At 37.6% G+C, this 21,532-nt stretch overlaps 1 protein-coding gene across 1 annotated transcript in view; it reads right to left on the bottom strand.

Moving 5' to 3' along the window:
* Positions 1 to 21,532, bottom strand: part of SMC5 (structural maintenance of chromosomes 5) — a 49,652-nt gene that overhangs the window by 6,991 nt on the left and 21,129 nt on the right. Inside the window, exons 11-21 of the mRNA XM_062599263.1 lie at positions 20,748 to 20,861; positions 18,320 to 18,414; positions 17,985 to 18,117; positions 16,021 to 16,194; positions 15,714 to 15,883; positions 12,566 to 12,689; positions 9,409 to 9,531; positions 3,574 to 3,699; positions 2,827 to 2,922; positions 2,275 to 2,379; positions 1,939 to 2,058 (exon numbers count right to left, since the gene is read on the bottom strand). Of these exons, the coding sequence (XP_062455247.1) occupies positions 1,939 to 2,058; positions 2,275 to 2,379; positions 2,827 to 2,922; positions 3,574 to 3,699; positions 9,409 to 9,531; positions 12,566 to 12,689; positions 15,714 to 15,883; positions 16,021 to 16,194; positions 17,985 to 18,117; positions 18,320 to 18,414; positions 20,748 to 20,861 (1,380 nt within the window). The remainder of the gene's footprint in view (positions 1 to 1,938; positions 2,059 to 2,274; positions 2,380 to 2,826; positions 2,923 to 3,573; positions 3,700 to 9,408; positions 9,532 to 12,565; positions 12,690 to 15,713; positions 15,884 to 16,020; positions 16,195 to 17,984; positions 18,118 to 18,319; positions 18,415 to 20,747; positions 20,862 to 21,532) is intronic.

The raw sequence follows: 21,532 nt of genomic DNA, 5'->3' as shown, positions 1-21,532 counted from the left end.
TTAAGTCCACTAGGTCCACTCTAGTTTCAGATGCATTGACAGAGGCTGAAACTAGGCTGGGAGAAGCTCACAAGGCATAGACTGGAAAAACTTCTAAAAAGAAGCATCTGAGCTATACCACAGCCACAATGTTATTATAAAGTCGGGACTGTTGACAGACTGCTGGGAATTACATTTCATACAATGGTCAGGTATTCCAAGGTCTATCACAGATGATGGTCAAAACTCCCTGTGGCAAACTAAGGCAGATGAGGATTAACAGTGCAAGCACTCGAATTCTGGCTATCAAGTGCAACCAAGGAAACTCAGAAGGTTCACTGAGGTTTCTGCTAGGATGCCAAGGGAGAAGCCAGTGAAGTGTTTCACACAGCAGGTCCTAACACCAAGGACAACACACATCAGAATACAAGATTCTTAAAGGACTGCAAGGTAAGCTGACACAGCCCTGACTTTCAATACCACAGAAATATTTGCAACAATGATAATTCTGCTAGAGGCTCTCTATTTTGATATTTACAGGTCAAGGTCAAAGAGCCTCCTGCAGAGAGGCAGGGTAAGGAATCCAGGTTCCAGAACAGATTATCCACCTCTCTGTATCAAGATCTTGATTTCCTGGAGAAAAGCTGTATATCTTAATCGGCAGTGTACCACTAGTTTACCTCTTACATTATTTGTAAAATCTTAGCAAGAAAAGAACAGGACCTTCCAAGAAAGATATTCAGAAAGACAATCCAGACTCCCTTTGCCTTTAAACTGCTTTGCATGTTTTTTCTGTGTACTCCCAACTTTTTATTTTAAAGATAGTATTTGTTTAATATATATCCGACTCTGTAAGTAACTATCATGAAGAAGTGAAAAGCCCACACTTCATAAAACTAATATCTATACAAACAAACCTTTTAATACACTGCTCACGTAAAGAGCTTTTTCAGTTATGTTTCCGCCCCCAGTAATAACTACCACCTTAAATATTTTAAGAACTGCCTGAGTCATTTACAATAGAAAAAAAATGTTTTAAGTGTCAACTTTCACTGTTGCAGAATGTATGCATTACATAGAACAGTCTTAAAATCATCACTATAGAGATCAGTTTTAAACAAAATATCCAATTTCAATTCAGCCCACTCCAGTATCTCTCCCCATGGCACTAGAAAAATTTTAAACTTTTTGTCAGAGGTAAATCCTGCCAATGTTAGTAATGGCATAATAGGCTGGTCCAAATGATTGCTACTGCTCCAGAACAGTCAAAATGTCACCAGACTTGAAAACAACCACATGCAGAAGCAAATCAGCATAACGCTAAATAGCCATTATATGGTAACAGAATAGCATAAATTATCCAAAAAATCAGAATTAAATCACTAATATAATAAATCTGAGTTAGAACTGAAGTAAATATAATGCTTCTAACTGAGTATTTAAGTCAGGGAAAAAACAGAGAGGGAAAAAATCAGAACTAAGATACCTACTTCAACCTATTACAGTGAAAAGAAGGAAGCTGGGACAGGCTTCTGAAAATTTATATAAATGCACAGTTCAAACACTTACTGCTTTCCCTAAAGGGTATTGCTTTGGCAGAAGGTAGAAATATTTTCAGAAATTTAAAATCTAAAAAGCATACTCAAAATCAACTTTTGCTGAAAAGATAAAAGACAGCAATTTAGTCTTAGAGAAAGACGACTGTTTATTCAGTTGCAAGAAGGTTCCAAAAGTTAATAGAGTTGAACATCTATGCAACTGGACAAAGATTTATTTTGCTTTGGTCAGTTCTAGTATTTCAAGGAAGTTTGTTCATTAGTTAAAAACATGAAGAACCCTTAAAAGATCATCTTTCCTATCCAAATGCCAGGTTATTATTTTATCTCTAGAAACATATAAAGTGCAGGAAGATGCATGAAAATTAGTTTGTTATTCTTCTGCATGAAAATTGTACCGTACCTCATTTTCTACATGAAGATCAACTTCACCAGCACACTGCATAGAACTAAAAAAGTTACTGAACTTCTCATTGATTTGCTCAACCAGCTTTTTCAAGGGGTTTAGCCATCTTTCTTTGACCTAGAAGTAGAAACACTCTTGTAAAAACATCTTTAACTGAGCTTTTCTTTATTAATAGCAATTAAGTACATAAATACTGTAATTACAGAAGTTAATACCTCAGTTTACAGGCAAAAAACCTTGAAATGTTACCCAAAACATGCGTACTATATTTTTCTACATATATTGCATTCTAATAAGGGCACACAGCCCAGAAGTGCTAATTTCAACTACTACCTGTGAAATATTTTGTTTATAGTTATCCAATACATTTTTCTTTTCCTCTAGTTCTTCCATCAGCTGTTGTATTTCTTGTGTCCGCTTATTATATTCTTCAACAACCTGCCAAAAAGAAAAAAAAAGTCAACAAAATGTTTGTCATTTCTAGCCCTGACTGTAAAAATATCACACCACACTGATTCTGTTCAAATACAACTACATAGCCAATTGCACTGTATACTGAACAAGATATGTTTCTAATTCTAAACTAAAAAAAAAAAAAAAAGAACAAACAAAAAAAAATCCCAAACTGTAAAGCATTGCTTATTTCAGGTTACTGCAACTTTTTTTTTTTTTTTTTTTTTTTTTTTTTCCCTGTTTAATGCATGGAACACACTGTTCCTTTGGAAGAACCTACTTAAAATTCTAATAGATGCAGAATCTGGCATTTATAGCACATTGTTCCTGCTGTCTAGCTTATTATACCAAGAGATCTAGCACAGAGTGGGAAGCAAATACAATATGAGTGGAGAGGGGGAAGGGAGCAAGGAGAGAAAGCAGTGAACATACTGAAGCATTCAGGCCTGTGAAACAGGAGGCCCTGGATTTCTCCTCATTCAAGAAAGCATCAATTTCCTCCAGTGTATTCGGAAGAGCCTGAAAAGCCTACAAGAGAAAGGACACATGTTTTACAGCAATACTAATGAAGCAGTGAAGTTTACTAAAAAGAAATCAAGTAAGCCAGACAATATTAAATTACCTGTATTCAGGATGCCAGATATTTAAATTTACAACAACAATGTTCTATCACGAACTATTCTGGACTGAGAAAGAAGACTACAGTGTTACTACAGATACATAATTGCTCTTTTGTTGCCTACCTTGTGCAGGTACAGGTGCTCACAGACTTAGTATAAGCTAAGGGCTATGCTAGTTAAGCCATACAAATACTCTGAATGCTGGGAAGACCTCCAAGGCAGTCAGGCCAGACTTCAGTGCTTTTGCGTTCCTCCGTTAGAGCAACAAGCTAGAAGAATATGGCCTCAAACTATTTCTATCAACAGAAGAATGTGGATTTTAATTGAAATTTCCGATCAGATTTTCTCACCCCTCTACCCAGCTTTTATTAGCTCACTATTGAAAGGTGCTTTAAAGGGGTAAGCAACAATACACAAGTCAACAGTACCAGAAATTCACAACATCCCTTACTGGTACACTACTAGCATTAAATATATAATACCCACTGCTGCAAACATGATAATGGTGCATGTCATAGAAAATTCAAGAAATATGTGGAGATTCATTTTTTGTACATACAGTTTGAAATTCTTTTGGAAGATGTTGGTCTGGACTCAGTTTGCACACCTGTCGAGCTTTTTTCAGCAATTCCTTGCAGTTCTCTATAAGGACACGCTTCCTATCATCCAGTTCACGAAATCGTTGCTATCAGAAAAGATATTGAAATATGCATCTTTTTATTTTATTTTAAATTTCCTACTGATTTCCACTACTGCCTGTTACCTTGCATTGCATTTCACTGACTCCTTAAGAGAGAGCTGAACTTTTAAATGTTAAGTGATCTCTATACCTTCTAACTTTAGTTTTAACCAGAGATGACACTAGCATACCACCAAGAGACATTACAATCAGAGAAGGTCCATGAAATTGCACTGTTTCAAGACTGAAAATCCCCACTTCAACACACAAAATTCATTCTTTCTGCTCAAAGTCAACAGATGCCAAGGCAAGCAGATCAAAAGATGCTCTTGTAATATAGCTAAATTTATTTTTTCTGAACTAGACAAGCATGTATGTAGGTTCAACATATGTCTAAAAATAGATTATTTTACATTAGATGTCCTATAAGCCAAAATATAACTATTATGAGCCTTCTTTTTTCATTACTTCTAATTTAACTCTATTCATCTACTTGGGATAACACATTGAACATGACTTACACTGAATGGTATTTTATTCAAAACTGTGCAGCCCCCCCCAGTTATACAATCAGAAATAATTCCTTTGCTGTTTCATATTCCACCTCTACAGTGCAACTACCAAAACATCAAAAAAAAAAAAAAAATCCAAAATTTCTATACAGGTATTGTAAAGTAAGTGAAAAGCAGATACAGTATTTGCTTTTGAATAGTAGCCTAAGACTAAACTCTTTGGAATTTACTATATACTGGTCACCAGACCAGCCCTATGACATTCACAATGCTATGCTATTGCAACAGTAGCCAAAACACAATGCTACTACCTTCATAAAACAATAAGCTACTGATTATCATGAAACAGTAGTATCCAGGAAAAAGCTTGGAGAGCTTTAAGTTATCTCTTCTCCCTGTCACCAGAAATCTCACTTACTTATCTTTACACATTCCCTCCCAATCTCAGGCCTGTCACTTGCACATGCTGAAGAGGAAGTGCATGGGAATAACTGCTTGTTGCCGTCTTCCCACTCAGGTGAACACTCAGCTGCAGATAGTTGGGAACTGCCAACAACTTTGAAGTGGAAAGGAAGATATACAAATAGATTGGGAATCCAGAAGATTTTTTATTATATGCTTAGTAATGATTACGCAAGCAATGCATCTTTCTGACAGACAGTTATACCAGTTATTCTGACAGTGGGAATGTGCTATTACTACTTTTACTACAGGCACAAAACTAAGCTAAAAGTCACGTGAGAGAGAGAGAGAGAGGAAGAGAGAGAGAGAGAGAGAGAGTGTATGTGTGCATTTTTTTGAAATGTGTATCATTTGGCGACTATACAGTTGCACAATATTTATTCCACATTTTTACAATATTTAGCCACTGACACATAGCTCACATTGCTTACATTACACGTTAACTATATTATTAATCTCTATTTCCTAGATACAACAGAAGCAGTTGTAACAGAGAATCATGTGTGATCACCAGTGGAGTTCTCATGTTCAATTAAGAATTAGGGTGGATGTTCCGTATGGCAGATATCAACTCAGAATTCTTATTTTCCCTTTCTTCCACAGAACACTAGCAAACTTCTTCCTTAGAGTTAAGTATTTCACAAACTTCCCAAACCCACTATAAAGATATATTTTTATACTATGATCATGTTTTCAGAAAGTAAAACAAATAGCCATCATTCAGATTTTTCTCCACTTCCCTCCTTCTCTACTACTAGCCTTATGGAAGTGCCACATAAGGGCAAGAAGGACTGGAAGTAAAGTTATACAGATAAAGCTATACAGCCCTTTTAGCCACAGCCAAGTTATTATGTCATTCTGAATTAACATAAATACAACTACATACCACAATGTACATGTTTCATTACATATCTGTATATGCCCTGTGCTAAATTAAAAACATAAAGATGAAACTACACTGTATTTTGTATCCCAGAACTTTAAAAGCTCATTAGTTTCATTTGAAATGTAAGTGTTCAGTTTCATGACAATGAAGGCAAAGGGTCCAGGAAAAGGCAACCCTCACTATTTTTATATAACAAGCATCAGTCTTATAGTCATGCCTCTGATCATTTCCAGACCCAAAGCCAATTCTCAACCATCTGAAGTAGGAAACCTCAGCTTTCAACTGCACATAGAGTCTCCATTTCAAGCCCTGCAGAGTAGCATGAAATAGGATTTTATGTTGATTTCTAGGCACTGAAAATCTGAAATAGATTCAACACTGAATATGCCTAACTCAGGCCTGAGGGAGGTAAAAATTTTCAAGGTGGGAAGAGGAGAAAATATGTTTGAGAAGAGGAAAAACCTCAACATGCAACAGAAAACTGGAAAACATCTGACATGGTTGAGAAGCATATACTAGAATAAACACACTGACAGGTAAGTCTCAATTTTCATTCAGCTTTGTCACTTGATTGTAATATCCGCAATAAGCCATGTTAAATTAAAAAAAGAAAAAAAGTGCTCATTCCAGCTCCCTCTTACCTATTCAAAAGTGCAAGGCAATTTTAAAGGTTCCTGTTGATTTTCTAAAGATGCTTTAATGAAACGCACCTAGATACAAAATTAACTCTTTAAGTAGAAAGAATTACTGTTTTGAATAGAGGAGCTACTAGGAAAAATCCTAGCATAGAGAGAGCTTTAAATTTGTTTCAGCGAACAGCATAAGCGAACAACTTAGAGAGAAGTGCATCTGGGTATTTCAAGAAAGTTCTACATTAGCGGGAGGCTGTGGTTACAGCTTACCGGTCAGGAAGGCACCTACCTAATAGTAGAAGCCACTGACATTCTGGATTCATAAGCAATTTGTACTCTGTTGCACTCATCAGCAGTGTAATTAGTTTTGTGCAAAATAAGAAGCTGGTTTAAGAAAATACAGTTACCAGAAGCCAATGTTTTTCTCGTGAATTTCTGTTTGAACGCATGCTCATTGACAGTATTTAATTATTTAAAGTTTGGAAATTTATACATAGAAAACAGAATCTGCATTTTATTAAAACTTGGCTTAAGAAGTAAATGCTGCAATGTACATTCTCAGTATTAATATCAATTACTTCAACAAATTTGTACCAAATGAACCTAAAATTCAGCAAGCTATCAAAGCAAGACAATTAGCAAGTCTCTTTCAAATAATCATTATAAATACAAAGGCAACTGTGCCAATTATCTAATGAGCAGATGGATCCTCCTTAACGTTGAATACAGGTCACAAACTGAGATTTACTTCTTAGTCTCATTAAATAAATGTAATACAAAAAGTTGTTAAAATAACACTCAGGTTCTCACTTGAACTGCCATCACAAAATATAAACAGCAGAAATCTGTTGTTGCTAACCTGAATTGTTCATAAACATGGAGTTTTTCGGCCTTTCTATCTATGCGCTTAAAAAAACCCAAGCTCACAAAGCAACAAGTATGATGCTCTCTCCATGGTACCCTGGTGCCAAGACCTCATAAAAGTAATGTGTGTGATCTTCTCTTAGATAGAATAAGTGGGTTTTGTGTTTGCTTCAAACCTTTATCATGTATTTATTCAGCTCTTTCAGAGTCAAAATTGCTTAGGAGATGAACATCACGAAGAAGTTAAGTGTTAACAAGTTTTGCAGCTTCTTTGGCTGATTCCCAGCATTCCAACTTCAATGAATGCGTAAGACAGCACATGACCTACAAAAGTGTCTGATGATTAAGCAGAAATTAATTGACATAATCACAGTATTTAGGTACCAATTAGTTTCACTACATAGCTTCTGTCCAACATACTTATTTCTGTTTCTGTTTGGTTTCCTCCTTTTTGTAGGTTTATTTATTTTATAAAAACATGCAAGAACTGTTTGCAAGACCTTTCCTCAGTGTTGTGAAGGCATCCTCAAGAGCAGTTTTGGGACAAGACTACCTTAACATAGAACTGCTGCAGAAAAATATTTATCATGAAGTAACTAAGAAGAAATTGGAAGGCGACACTTTAAATAAGTTATAATTTCAGATGATTATAATTTGAGATAATACATACTTCTAAGAAATATTGAGTGTTGTCATCCCCCCACAACGAAAGAGCATCGTGAAGTAGAAAACAAAACACAAACCCCAAAATACAAAACATAAATCTATTACAGGGGAATACAGGAGAGTTAGAATTCATAAGGAAAGGCTAAAGACTTACATCAAAGACTTACTAGGCAACAGATCTGGGAAATCTAGGCTTTGGATTTTCATGTAAGTGAAAACTAAAGACGTACAAGAGTACTTAGAAGAGCTTTCCTCCAAAGTAGTTACATTTTTCAGAATTCTAATCACAGGGATTACTGACTTAAGTCAGGTTTTAAATATCACCAAAACTGACTAAAGCAGCCACCTAGAGTATCAATTCTGATAAGATTTCCTACAACTGTGTGGCTGAATCTAACCAAGTAACAATGACTAATGCGGCCTCCGTTAAGTCAAGTATCTGTTCACTTAGGAAGGAGAAAATTTTTGCTCAATCAAGAATTACCAGAATGTTTATCTTACAAGTCCTGTCTGCTGATCTATTCATACACCACGCCAGGCTTACATTCTCCAAAGGAAGAACACAGGTGCAGGGAGGACCAAAAAATATTAAATAAATCTACCAGTGATGATATAGACTACTCATATGAAATTCATGGCTTTGTAATACATTCTTATTCTTTACTTCATAGAAATATAAATAACAGCAGCATCAAACTAAAGCTCTGACGCAACAGCGACCTTCCAAGTAACATGTTGGGCATGCCCTAGTCTTCAGGGACTTTTTGCTCAAGATCTCCCTTTCTTAATTTTTCTGCAAGTGATGATACCTATAATCTTTAGTGGTTTTCTGAAGATATGCCAATGTCAATTTTTCTGGAAGTGCATGGCAATCCAAAATAAAAATCACTTACCTTCTGAACTGCTTTCTAATTTAACATGCAATTATTTCTATGGATTAAATTAATATTAGGCTACAATTAAACTGACTAGTGAAAGACAAGGAAAAAATTACCTAGTAATATTTTTTTTCCCAGTATCTTCAACATTTGCCTATCCCCTAAACAAATACAAACATTGACCTCCAAGCACCAATCCATTGGAGATCACTACATTCTCTGCTCTTAGAAAAAGAGTACCTGTCTGTGGGACTAACTCTGCAGAGACTGTCTTTTTACCTGAACACTGAATAGCTTCCTAACATGATCAGTGGAAAGACTGGTTATCCCTCTTTTCTCTCGTCAAAGAAAGCCATTTAAGTACCATATGAGAAAATGGCTATGAAAAAAATGACGAAACAGTTCTGCTCCGCTATATTACAGTACTTTCTGGTTCATCTTGAGGCTCCATCTCCCACGTAGGTTGGGTTTACTTATCTATCAAAGACTCTGCAGAAAGAGAATACTTCTGAAGAACAGCTAAGCTTTTTAGCTAGACTACGTAGTACAGTAACTAGATCCAGGACATGATAAATGTTCGCTACTTTTTTTTCTGGAAGCTCAGCTGTATTAACCAAGAAAAGCAAAGCTTTTTTTTTAACTTCAAATGAGTAGGCTGCAGTAATGGATCAAGCTACAGAAATCAAAGTTAAATATTTTCCAGTGACAATATCCGTTCCTAAAGAAAGACACAGAAGCAGCCTTTCCTCCGCTATAAAGCCTTCAATTCAAGGTATTTTCATAGTTAATTTCCTAGTATTCACAGAAATATTTACCTCTGAAGCTCTTAGTTGTACACTTGCTGCTTTATACTCTAATTCTAGTCTATTCTTCTCAGCAGCCACAGTAGCGCTCTGAAGAACCAAGTCTGCTTTGATGATGTTCAGTGATACGCAATTCTAGATAAGAAAATAGAAAGTGTCAATCTTTTTCTGTGGGCGATTCAAAACTGATATAATTACTATCATCCTTTCAAAAGTGTGCATTTTTTAGCCATGGCATACAACCTCAGACTGTTCAGCTCTTCAACAGGATTTTATTTCGAATTTATTTTAACAAAGAAAGGCAACTTGCTAGTGACCCACATTCTTCAAAATGTATACTCCTCATCTATTCTTATCCTGCAAGCATAAACGTATCACCTGTGACTAAGTAATTCATGCTTGTATACCAGAACAGCATGCTCACTTGCTCGCGCTCTCTCTCTCTCTTCACCGTATACTCAAATGCGAAGTATGAGACTACACAAAGCTATCTCAATTCCTTCTCAGAGACTGAATCCACCAGGTGGATTCTATAACTCAAAGATAGAAATGGAAAAGGGGTAAAAAATAAATGCACAAGACATGTCTCTTACTGGTGGTACACTGCAGAAGCTGTGATACTCTCCCTGTTCTTGTACCCACAAACACAGGAGCAGGGTCTTCAAATAACCAACAATAACCAAGTATCCTACAAGCTCTGGATGCCTCCCTGCTAATGCAGCAATCACTTGACAGATGTACTCTCATGTCTTAATACAACTTGAACAAGTTAAAACAACAGAAGTAGTTTTCCTTCTGGAGTCTCAGAGCTTTAGTGAACCCCACAACCTGGTATGACAACTCTGACATGGATAACATTGCTTCTTTAAATGCGCCAGCCTCAGGGACTCAAAAATCATCATTATATTCTGTAGTGTGAGGAGGATAGTTTTAACCCTAGAAGTGTGAAGCAATGAGAAGACTGGTTCACTGTTTTTCTTACGATCAATATAAAAATACAAAAGAATCTCCTCTCTTAAGGAAAGGGAACACAAGATCCCAGATGCAGACTTAGCGGACATGCAGGATGAAGTTTTGAGAGTGTTATCATCTCACCACACTAGTCTCAGACTCACACTAGTGAGTCTGAGATCTTCATCATTTCTCTTTTTAACACAAAGTTTCCAGTATTTCAGTTGTAAAGAACTCATGTGTGCCAGGTACACTCTGCCTTATATATTTGTATCTTGAACATTCATAAAGAAAACAGAGGCTTCTTTCTGTGGATAGAGGCAAGAGAGTTCTGAATACACGCAGGTGTATGCACACTAGTGTCTTTATATAGGGTGACTATTTGTTCCAAACAAATACCAGAACCTCTTAGAAAAATGCTAGGCCACATTGTTACCATGTAAACAAAAAAAATTCCATACATGTTTTAAGTTTCCTTCTGTGGCAGAAGTGAGTATGCCCTAACCATATAACTACGTAAGTATTTGTCATTTTAGCCTATAACTAATGTAACTAAAGAAGCCTTTTGAAAAAAGTAGAAAGACTCCCATAAACTTAACACACTATGAAATATCTTTCTTGAATTGGACCATTTTGGTTTCTTCAGCATATACTACCATCTATTTCCTACAGCACACACACAGCATCAAAATTAAGCTGACGTAAAACCAAAAGAAAATCCTTTTGTAATCAATAACTATTTCTGACAAATACCAGTTATCCACACATACATATACCCTTTCTGACATGCTGAGAAATACACTATATGTCTCAGATTAGTTTCCTACACAGAGCAAAGAAGTGATTAAAATGCTGTTTCAGTTAGTACAACAGTCAAGAAGTGACTTTGGTGGCTCTTTACAACAGCAACATGCTCAGACAGTTCCCAGTACATACTGGGAAATGGGCACCCGGCACAAAAGTTAACAGCACATTCTACAAATTCCCATATTAAATACAGAGTATTTGTATGAATTTCAGAAGTAGTTACTTAGCAGCTTATTACTTGCATAGCAAGTTCTCTAAAGTAATCTAAAAGTATAAGCAACTGTTTTAACCTGCCAGTCGTCATCTGCCATTCTTTGGCATTTTCAGAGTGGCTCTGGCTACCTGACCAAAAGGTGATCTCTGAAAACTTCAAGTATTGCAACTCCAAGCAATACCAACTCAGTGTACTGGAATCAGTTTAATGTCAAAGGTCATACTGAAGTCTAGCCAGGTGGTAAGCTAAGAAACATTGCAACATAATAGTAACACATGGCAAGGAAATAACTTACATGCTCAAGGTAGTTGCAAGAACAGCACCATTTCTTGCTGAGCACAAAAGCTTGTTCCTTAGTTACTGAGAATACAAACCAAGATAATTCACCTCATAGCAGCTCCCATTATATGGGCTCACAGTTAGAGCCAAAGCAACAACTGAAACCCAGAGCTGCTGTTTGTTTTTTTGTTTTTGTTTGGTTGGTTGGTTGGTTTTTGGCAGTGAGAACAGTTGGGGTTGAGTTAAGAAAAGACAGACAGACAAATGTATATAACAATACCATTCGTGATGCTGGAGCCTAAGACCTAAGTCCTCTTCCCCTCCTAGCCCCATTCCACATGGATTCTTACAGTTTCAGGTCAGTTCTTCCCTAAGGGCAATGTGAAACACTCAAAAGAGAAAAAGGAAATACAGAAAACTGAATGCAAATCATATCTAAAAATATCAATGAACAAATCAGTCAGGTTGTAGGAATTACTTCTTAGTTATCAATAGTAGTGGTCGTCTGTAAGGAAGATCTTCCATATTCTTAGAATGACAAATAATGATTACTCTTTTTCTAATAGAAGCAAAGAAACGGAGATGATAAATCAAGAGAAAGTAAGGGTGTACAGAAATATGAAGTATTCTGAAAGTATACAGATTGAAATAATTACACAGTTCACACTTTTATTTATTGGATTACTCCATGGACCAGAAGACTTCAGGGAGTGAAAGTATAAATCAAAGGAAACAAACGCTTGAGATAACAATAGATGAACAAATTCAAAAGTCTTTAAAGAGGTGTATCTTCAAACAATTTAGCTTATTAATATTTACATTAACATAGCCGAATTTTGTACGCCTCCTAATTATGTTACAAGAATTGATCTTTTCACAACAAGGGAACACTTATGAAAATAAACAAAACCCCCATACCTTTATGAGATGCATTAATTCTGTAACAAGCCTTCCTTTCTGGACATTTATTTCTTTGATCTTCATATTTGCCTGTTGAGACTCCTCTTCTAGATTGATAGCATCTTGTTCCATCTGTCTTAAACTATGGGAAGAACCAATATATTGTTAATCCTGATTTCTTTCTTACAGAAATACCAAAATTCTTAATCTCATTTGTGACGAACCATCAATTAACAAGAAGTGAACTTTGCGTTTTGAAACATTTCAGACATGTTAGAGGAATGCACTGTAAATCTAAGAGGTCTAGAAAACAAAAAAAGCATAATGAAAGAAAACCAAATATTGGTTGAGCATGGCCACTGAGCAACCACAATGCATTACTTTGCTAATTTCAAATTTTTAAAAAGAAGTCAGTGCAAAAAGGGCATTTTTCTTTTTTTTTTCCTACTTCCTTGTAACAATACAACATAGCAGAGGTTAAGGAGGTTTGCTTAATTCTTGCTATATACATCAGTAAGAAGTAACTGTTCTTAGCTACTGTGCACTGCAGAAAACTATTTTTCACTCATTCTAAATCTCAGTCACATATATTTATGGATTGATGAACTTCAAGTTAAATAATTCTGCTCTTCAGGGAGATGCAGTGTTTGGATATCTTCAAAGAAGGCCAAAAGTGTAATCCAGAAAACTACACACCAGTCAGTCTCACTTCAGTCCCACTGGGAAAATTAGACTGAGTACCTCCAGAAAACATTTCTAGGCACATGAGGTGATCAGGAACAGTCAGCAAGGATTTAACAAGAGTAAATCATGTCTGACCAAGCTGATTGCAGTTTATGATAGAACAACTGGAATTGTGGAAGGACAGCCTATGTTATTAACCTCACATTATTGTTTTAGCAAGGTTTTGACATACTCTCCTATTGTATTCTTGTATCCAGCTTCTAATGTGACAGCCTGAATGGGCTAACAACCAAATGGGTTAAAAAAAATAGTTTGAATACCGAGTTCAGACGGTCATCACTAACAAGCTGTACCGTGCCTAGATGCTAGCATTAAGTGGGATGCTCCAGGGTCTATCCTGAGACTTGTTCAACATCTCTGTCAGTGAGTAATCTGGAGGAAGGGACGAAGGCTACTCTTGTCAAATCTGCACATGACACCAAATTGTAGGACCAACTGGGTTGCCATTCAGAGGCACTTGGTCAGGTGAGATGCATGAGTCACCAGGAGCTTGATGAAATTCAGCAAGGACAAATGTAGAACAAATGCAGAGTACTTCCACTGGGAAGTTGTTGCCACTTGGCAACAACACAGGCTGGGGACAGACAGGTTGGACAGCAGTTCTGTACGGAAGGACCTGGGATCTTGATGGCAAGCAAGCTGAACAGGAGCCAGCAGTGTGCCCTGGCAGCAACACGCACCAAGAGCCACCTGGGCTGTATGAATGGAAGCACAGCCAGCAGGTTGAGGAAAATGATTATCCCCCTCTGCTTTGCTCTTATTAGACCACTCTAGATACTGAGTCCATTTTGCCTCTCACCAAATACATCAGTAATGTTGAAAACTGGAGCAAGTTCAGTGATGAGCCACAAAGATAGTGGGAGGCTGGAGCACAGGTCTGTGAGGAGAAGCTGAGAGCTCAGCTTGTTCAGCATGAAGAGGTGGCTTAAAGAGGCCAACCTAAGAGCAACTCCTCCAATATCTGTGAGAAAGTCATTGAGAGAACAGAGCCAGGCTTTTTAAAAAGGTGCATGGTAGAAGCATGAAAGATAACGAGCGGATAAGTGGAAACAAGAGCACTACAAACTGGACACCTAGAAACACTTTTTCCCCCATGAGGACAATCAAGCAATAGAACAGGTTGTCCAAAGAGGTTGTGCAGTCTCCGCAGAGGTTTTCAAAATGAGGCAACATAAATCCCTGAGCAACCTGGTCTGAATTTGGTGTTGACCCTGATTTGAGTAGGTAGTTGGCCTAAACAGCTCCTGAAGTCCCATTGTATATTAACTTCAAAATTACATCCAGTATTATTTAGAAATTCTGAGAAATAGAAACATACTATATCTAAGAACGGTTACGCTCACTGCAAGGAGTATTTATCTCATTTCTATCTCTACAGAAAAACATCTACATTATACAACACATCTCGTAAGAACCTTCTCTGTAATTGTGCCAGCATTCTTTCCCTTGCTTCAAAATTGAAGAATGGAATTATGTCTTTCAGGGGAAAGATTTAATCACTATTGAAGTAGTTTAGGTAGAAGAGGGTAGAGGGTCTATCTTTCTCCTGCCTTCAAACAGTATTATTGTAAAACAATGCAACAACACAAAGAAAAAGTATATCTGTATCCCTAAGACACTATAAAGCAAGCAAGAGGCTTTGAGGTTAATCTCACATCCACAGCATTTGAAGCTAACTCCCTTCACAGCAAACTGGCCTCTTGTAATTCCTACAGCCCTACAGCTTTTGTAGGGGGAGGGTTATGGGTTATTTCTTTCCCCTTTTTTTTTCACCCTAGAAGTAACACAAGAGCTCAAGAGCTGTGCATGCAAGGACCATCATGTTTTTACAGAACAAAAACAAGTGCACCATGGGAACACACAGGAGTACTTGAGGGTACAGTCTGCGGGGACAGTGCTAAAGAATTGTACAGGCTAGAGGGAGTGATGCCTGAAGGTGTCTATCCATACTGCCTACTGCCTTTTGAGAGTGAGATCTGTAGTTAAGTGTCTCTTGAAACATGCTGAGGCTTTGCCTCATGACAAAAGAGTAACAGAAATAACCGCAGAGCATCACAAAGCCAGAAAAGAAGGTAACACTTAAATACAGTGGATAGCCAGTATCCCAACATCTTTTTTTTAGTACTGTTTATGCACTTTATGGTGTCATTTAGGTATGTGGTACCAAGACCTTAGTAATGTCTAAGTAAATGACTGCAGTGGTGTCTCACTAGAGTGCTATGATTATTACAGTAATCTGTCTAGGATGTTGTTAGATGGTTTCTCAATTTCTAAACATCCTCTTTATCTTGATCACCACATATATCTCAAGCTCAGCTACTGCTTACTGTGTAAAAGCACACACAGTAGGAGGAAGCCAATACACACTTGTTATTAAAATTCCTCTTGTCTAATATACAGTTTGGCTTGTCCAAAATCCTACCTGTCATGCTTCACAGCAATTTTTGATTCCAACTGTCTTCTTTTATTTCCTCTCTCCAAAAGCTCCTTCTTCTGTTGCCTGAGTTCATTGTCTCTTCGTTCCAGATGTTTTTGCCTTTCAAACAATGTAGCCAACTGACTATCCAATGACTTTATCATACTATTAATTTCCTGAAATGAAAGAGTTAGAAAACACACCATTAGCATTCTTACTACATTGATCTTAACACATGCAAACAGGCTGTGTTTATTTGGCAGTAAAATTGTTAGTAGTTTACATCATACACAACACCAAAATAAAGTTCTACCTGTTGTTGGCTTTCCAACTGTCTTCTTTCATCTGTATCCACTGAAATAGTGAGAAACTGTGCTGCCCTCAAGAAAGTGTTGCTAGAGAGAGTTTGGTTTGTATAAGCAGATACTTTAACAATGTATTTTTCTTCTGCTGTGTAAATTTGCTTAAATTTGGTTTCTTGTATTACCTAAAAAACAACAAAAAAAAAATCATCTGACAAAAGCCTTACTTAAGGCAATGCTTTTCAGAACGAGAAATAAACTAGTTGTAATGCAAAGCAAAGAATTCAAGCTTACGTAAGTGTCTGATTTGTTAACATGTCTTTACAAAAAGCTGATGAAAAGTTTAATGCATCACTATACTTGTAATTTAGGTCAGTTAGCAAAAAACAAGATACTGTCCTACAAAATATATTGCCATAAACAATTAACAGCTTCTGATTACTCTAGTGGATGAGTTACTTCTAACCCTATCATAGTGACCATAGGGTCACTTTTTTCAGATTATCTATATTCTGCTGATTTGATTCCTAGACAATGAAAGCTGTATTTAATGGCTTTTACTCTGCTTCACAGCTCACACCGAGGTGAAGGCCATTTCCATCTCAGGCCTCTTTCCACATGCTCAACTTTAAAAAAACAGCTCTCTACTAAGCTAAAACTTTCTTTGATGGGTTTGAAACAAAATCTTGCAAGCCACGCAACAAGCTTCAACAAAAAGTATTAAAGCTAAAAAAAAAGAATAAATAAATAAATAAATAAATAAATAATCACACAACTGTTCCGAGAAGTGTCAAGCCAAAAACATTCAAAATAGTGGTTTATCTTTCTTCTAGATCAGTGATTTCCTACTTGCTGCCTATTGGGCTCTGAAAAGAATGGAGGGTCTAGGAAGTAATTTTGAATGCTCTCCAAAATGTAGCTCAAAGACCTACCATACCGGTTTCCACTTTATCATGTGATAAACAGAAAGTGCTGAAAGAATCACAGTTTTAAGAGAAAAAAATGCTGAGATTGTCTTTTTCCTCTCAAAAAGAAAAACATTTTGATTTAGGACTCTCTTCAGTTTTACTTTTCCTCATTCTTAGAGCACGAGAAATCGAGAGGCAAGAAGGGGGAACAATTAGCCCAATAAAACAAGAATGGCTATCTATCTAAAATCCACTCCTCTAAGTTTCTCAAAAACACAAGCCATATTCTTCTCAGAAAGCCCTCTTCCACTTGGGAGAGTTCACTCTCCATGCAAGATGACAGACAGCTGCTGTCCATTATAGACAGAGAGGTGAACAAGGATTTAAGTTGAAAACTTTCATGCACATCACCCACTGTAAACCAGCAATGACTAGCTTTTGAGAAGCCAAGAGAAAGCATGTTACGTACTGGGAGCTCTTAGCCCGTTTCTAGAATCCAAAAGTTTTCATATAGTATTTATTGTATCAACTCATGACTGAAATTATACAGCAGAATTGGTCAGAAACAGAACATCTTATGCAGAAAAAAAACCCTCTGTAACTGTTGATCTAAACACTACACATAAAAAAAAAAAAAAAAAAAAAAAGCAGAAAAAATATCTGGAGTTTCTTCCCCTTGTCCAGAAAATAATATTTTCCAGTTTTTCAGGTTGGCACTATCATGTACTATCAATTGTTATATTAAAACTTTGCCCAGAATATTTCAGGCACTTTAAAAAGTCTGAGCTATAAAACATGCCCAGCGCTTTTATTATAATAAAGCAACTTCATATGACTGATTTGGAGTGCATGCAGATCAAAAAAATATTTAATTTCCTGTGAAACACTGCATTAGATTGGCTGGATTTGTTAAGATGTCTTGTAAAACATTTGTTTATAGTGAACTGTTCTCATTTCAAAAAAGTACATAAAAGACCCTAAACTTTTGCTCTATGTCATCTTGCCAAAGAATTTCCTAAACAGAACTCTAGAACATAGGTGTGCTTGTGCTATTTAAGATATCTCACCCTTTCAATCATGTTTTTGGTCTTCTCTGTTCCCACTGGGACATCATGAACACGATACTGGGCACAAAGATAACTCATCACAGGACGAGGAGCATCAAATAACTCTCGTAAATACGAGAAAAATCCATATCGGCTAAAGAGGAGAAAAAAAAAGTGAGAATCACAAATAAACTTGATAGGCAAGGAAGCTGAAACTTCTGAAGGGTCAAAAAAAATCCCACTAATTCTGAACTGAATTAGCAATAACTTGATCTGCAAAGAAAATCCTAATAAGCAGCAGTGACAACAAAGTATTATATTTAAAAATACCCCCCACCGACTAATCTGATACATACTGTAATTCTTCAATAGGTCTTGAAGGTTTGTTTTCAGCACACGACTCAGCAGGCGCACACACAGCGTTCACTTTCAGCTTCTGACGATCGCGCATCTAAACATAGGTTACATTAGATAATTCAGTGAAAAAAAAAGGAGAAAAGAAATCACTACATGAAAATAAAATTACTTATTGAAGGAATGTTTAACCAATCTGACAGCCTTCTATGATGGAATGACTGGCTGGGTAGATGAGGGGAGAGCAGTGGATGTTGTGTACCTTGACTTCAGCAAGGCTTTTGACACTGTCCCCCAGATCATCCTCCTAGAGAAGCTCAGAAGTGTGGGTTAGCTGAGTGGACAATAGGGTGGATTGAGAACTGGCTGAATGGCAGAGCTCAGAAGGTCATCATCAGTGGCATGGAGTCTAGTTGGAGACCTGTGGCTAGTGGCATTCCCCAGGGCTCAGTACTGGGTCCCATCCTGTTCAACTTTTTCATCAGTGACCTGGATGAGGGGACAGAGTGCCCCTCAGCAAAATTGCTGATGCTACCAATCTTGGAGGAGTGGCTGACACACCTGAGGGCTGTGCTGCCATGCAGAAAGACCTGGACAGGCTGGAGAGTTGGGTGGAGAGGAACCTCCTGAGGTTCAACAAGGGCAAGTGCAGAGTCCTGCACCTAGGCAGAAATAACCCCAGGCACCAGTAGAGGCTGGGGGCTGACCTGCTGGAGAGCAGCTCTGCAGAGAAGCACCTGGGAGTGTTGGTGGATGACAAGTTGACCATGAGCCAGCAACGTGCCCTTGTGGCCAAGAAGGCCAATGGTCTCCTGGGGTGCACTGGGAAGAGTGTTGCCAGCAGGTGGAGGGAGGTAATCCTGCCCCTCTACTCAGCCCTGGGGAGGCCTCAGCTCGAGTACTGTGTCCAGTTCTGGGCTCCCCACTACAAGAGAGAGACATGGAGCTACTGGAGAGTCCAGCATAGGGCTACAGAGATGATCAGAGGGCTGGAGCATCTGCCCTATGAGGAACAGCTGTGAGAGCTGGGCCTCTTCAGCCTGGTGAAGAGAAGACTGAGGGGGGGATCTTATCAATGTGTACAAGTACCTGAAGGGAGGGTGTCAAGGGGATGGGGACAAACTCTTTTCAGTTGTCCTGTGTGACAGGACAAGAGGCAATGGGCAGAAACTGAAGCACAGGAAGTTCTGTCTGACTGTGAGGGGGAATTTCTTCCCTGTGAGAATGATGGAGCACTGGATCAGGTTGCCCAGAGAGGCTGTGGAGTCTCCTTCTCTGGAGATATTCAAGGCCTGCCTGGATGCAACCCTGTCTAACATGCTCTAGGTGACCCTTTTGAGCAGGGAGGTTGGACTAGATGATCTCCAGAGGTCCCTTCCAACCCTACTGATTCTATGAATCATAAGCCATACAAGAAGTCACAAAAATCCAAGTTGGTTCAGACACAAGTGAGTTCTCTGAAAGCCAACCTCAGTTAATAGTGATACATGAAAGTAATGTACGTTAGTAAAAATAAAAGCAAAACAAAGAAATCTGCACCCTGGTGCTCCATCTAAGTAGTTAAGCTGGATGCTAATTTTCATGGATGTAATAAGGAAGCCCTCTCTCTTTCAGGTTGTATAGTCAGTTTGCACAACAACTGGCAGATCAGTAGCTACAGAGGCTTTGTAAAACCTGATCCTAACAGGGCAGAAAAGATGAAAGATACACATGACAGATCAGTTTGGCCTTTTAAAGAAGCTTGCACTAAGTTCCACAGTAATGGAAGCAAGATGAGCTCCCAAAACCTCAGATGACAACACTATGGTTCAATTACATAATTATGATAAGCTTTTGCAAAGGGCAAATGGGTCTTTGAAAAACGCAGGATAGTTTGTCATTAATTACACTATTCCTGTGGATAGCATTTGAGAAGTGCTATGACAGCTAATGATGTATCTTGTAGCTTTCCTCCTTTAAATCATCTCTGCCTGTCAGAGGGAATAATCTGCATTTCCTCATTGCTCCAGGAAAGAGGAGCATTAGGAAAAACAATCCTGATTTCCTGCTTGGACCATTATTTCCTCACAGATGATGTCCTCTCCTTTCTCTGTTCAGAAGGCACTGAAAATGCTTGGTACGTAATTAGCAGTTTCCTAGTTTTGTCATTTTTTTTGCAAAGTTTTTTCTCCTGAGCCTTGTCAAGCCAGACCAATGTATTTCTAAAAACAAAATTATTCCTCTTATTCCTTATGCCTCCAGTTGGTCTAAACGTTGAAAAATCTTGTTTATAATTAAAGCAGAAGAAAACCTTTGACTACTTTGTATTAGCTATTATGCTGATATTATCTAGAAAACCTATTAAAAATGAACTTATTAGTAAACAAAAACCTAAAACTATGGGGCTCCTATACCAGTTTTAGTCAGTTTTAAAAATCTGTGACTACTTGCCTCATGAAGAAACATTTCCATATCTTCTTGGCTTTCAAAAACAAAAGCCCTCATGTCATTTGAAGAAATGTGATTTTCAACATATTTAGCATGTCTGTTGTCTTTCATGTTGATCTGCTCATTTAAAAAAGATAAAGACAGGTAATGACGGGAGACCAATTTGATACAATCACACTTAACCCCCCCTCCACCACCACCACCAATATTTTAAGCAGTCAGATGACATCCAGACCTATGTTTAACGAAAACAAAGACAAAGTTTAAAAGTCTTTAAAGACCTATTCCCAACCATTTTGCAACCAATCCTCTCTGGAGGAAACCAGCACAGCAATATCTTTCTTTTGCTCACTTTTTAAGCCATCTATATGTTTCTCAGTGTTCCTGGAGCTAACACTGCCTTTGCCACGTCACCTCCTCCTTTTCCTTTGTCCTAGCCTTATAATTGCTACTGCCACCATTTCATCTCTACTAGCTCTGCTCCTGTGCTACTAAGCCTATCTCACTGCTTAGAAACAACTAGACTCCATAGTCTCTGATTAGGAATCAAAATATAGAAAACTCCACATTCCAAAGCTTTCACACACAGTTCCCTTTGACTTGGACAGAGTGAATACCAACAAATTTGAATACAGAATTGTGAAGCTCCGGAATAACAAAGCCAGACTGAATTCTCTTCTACTTCTTAAAGAAGATCCACCGTTTAAGATGGATGAAGCTTTTTGTATCTGAATAGAATGTTAAAATACAGTAGCTGACTTGTATTATATCTCTATCTGTGAAGTATG

This window comes from Rhea pennata, chromosome Z (assembly GCF_028389875.1).
Source record: "Rhea pennata isolate bPtePen1 chromosome Z, bPtePen1.pri, whole genome shotgun sequence".
NCBI lineage: Eukaryota > Metazoa > Chordata > Aves > Rheiformes > Rheidae > Rhea > Rhea pennata.
This window is presented reverse-complemented; position numbering and strand designations above follow the sequence as displayed.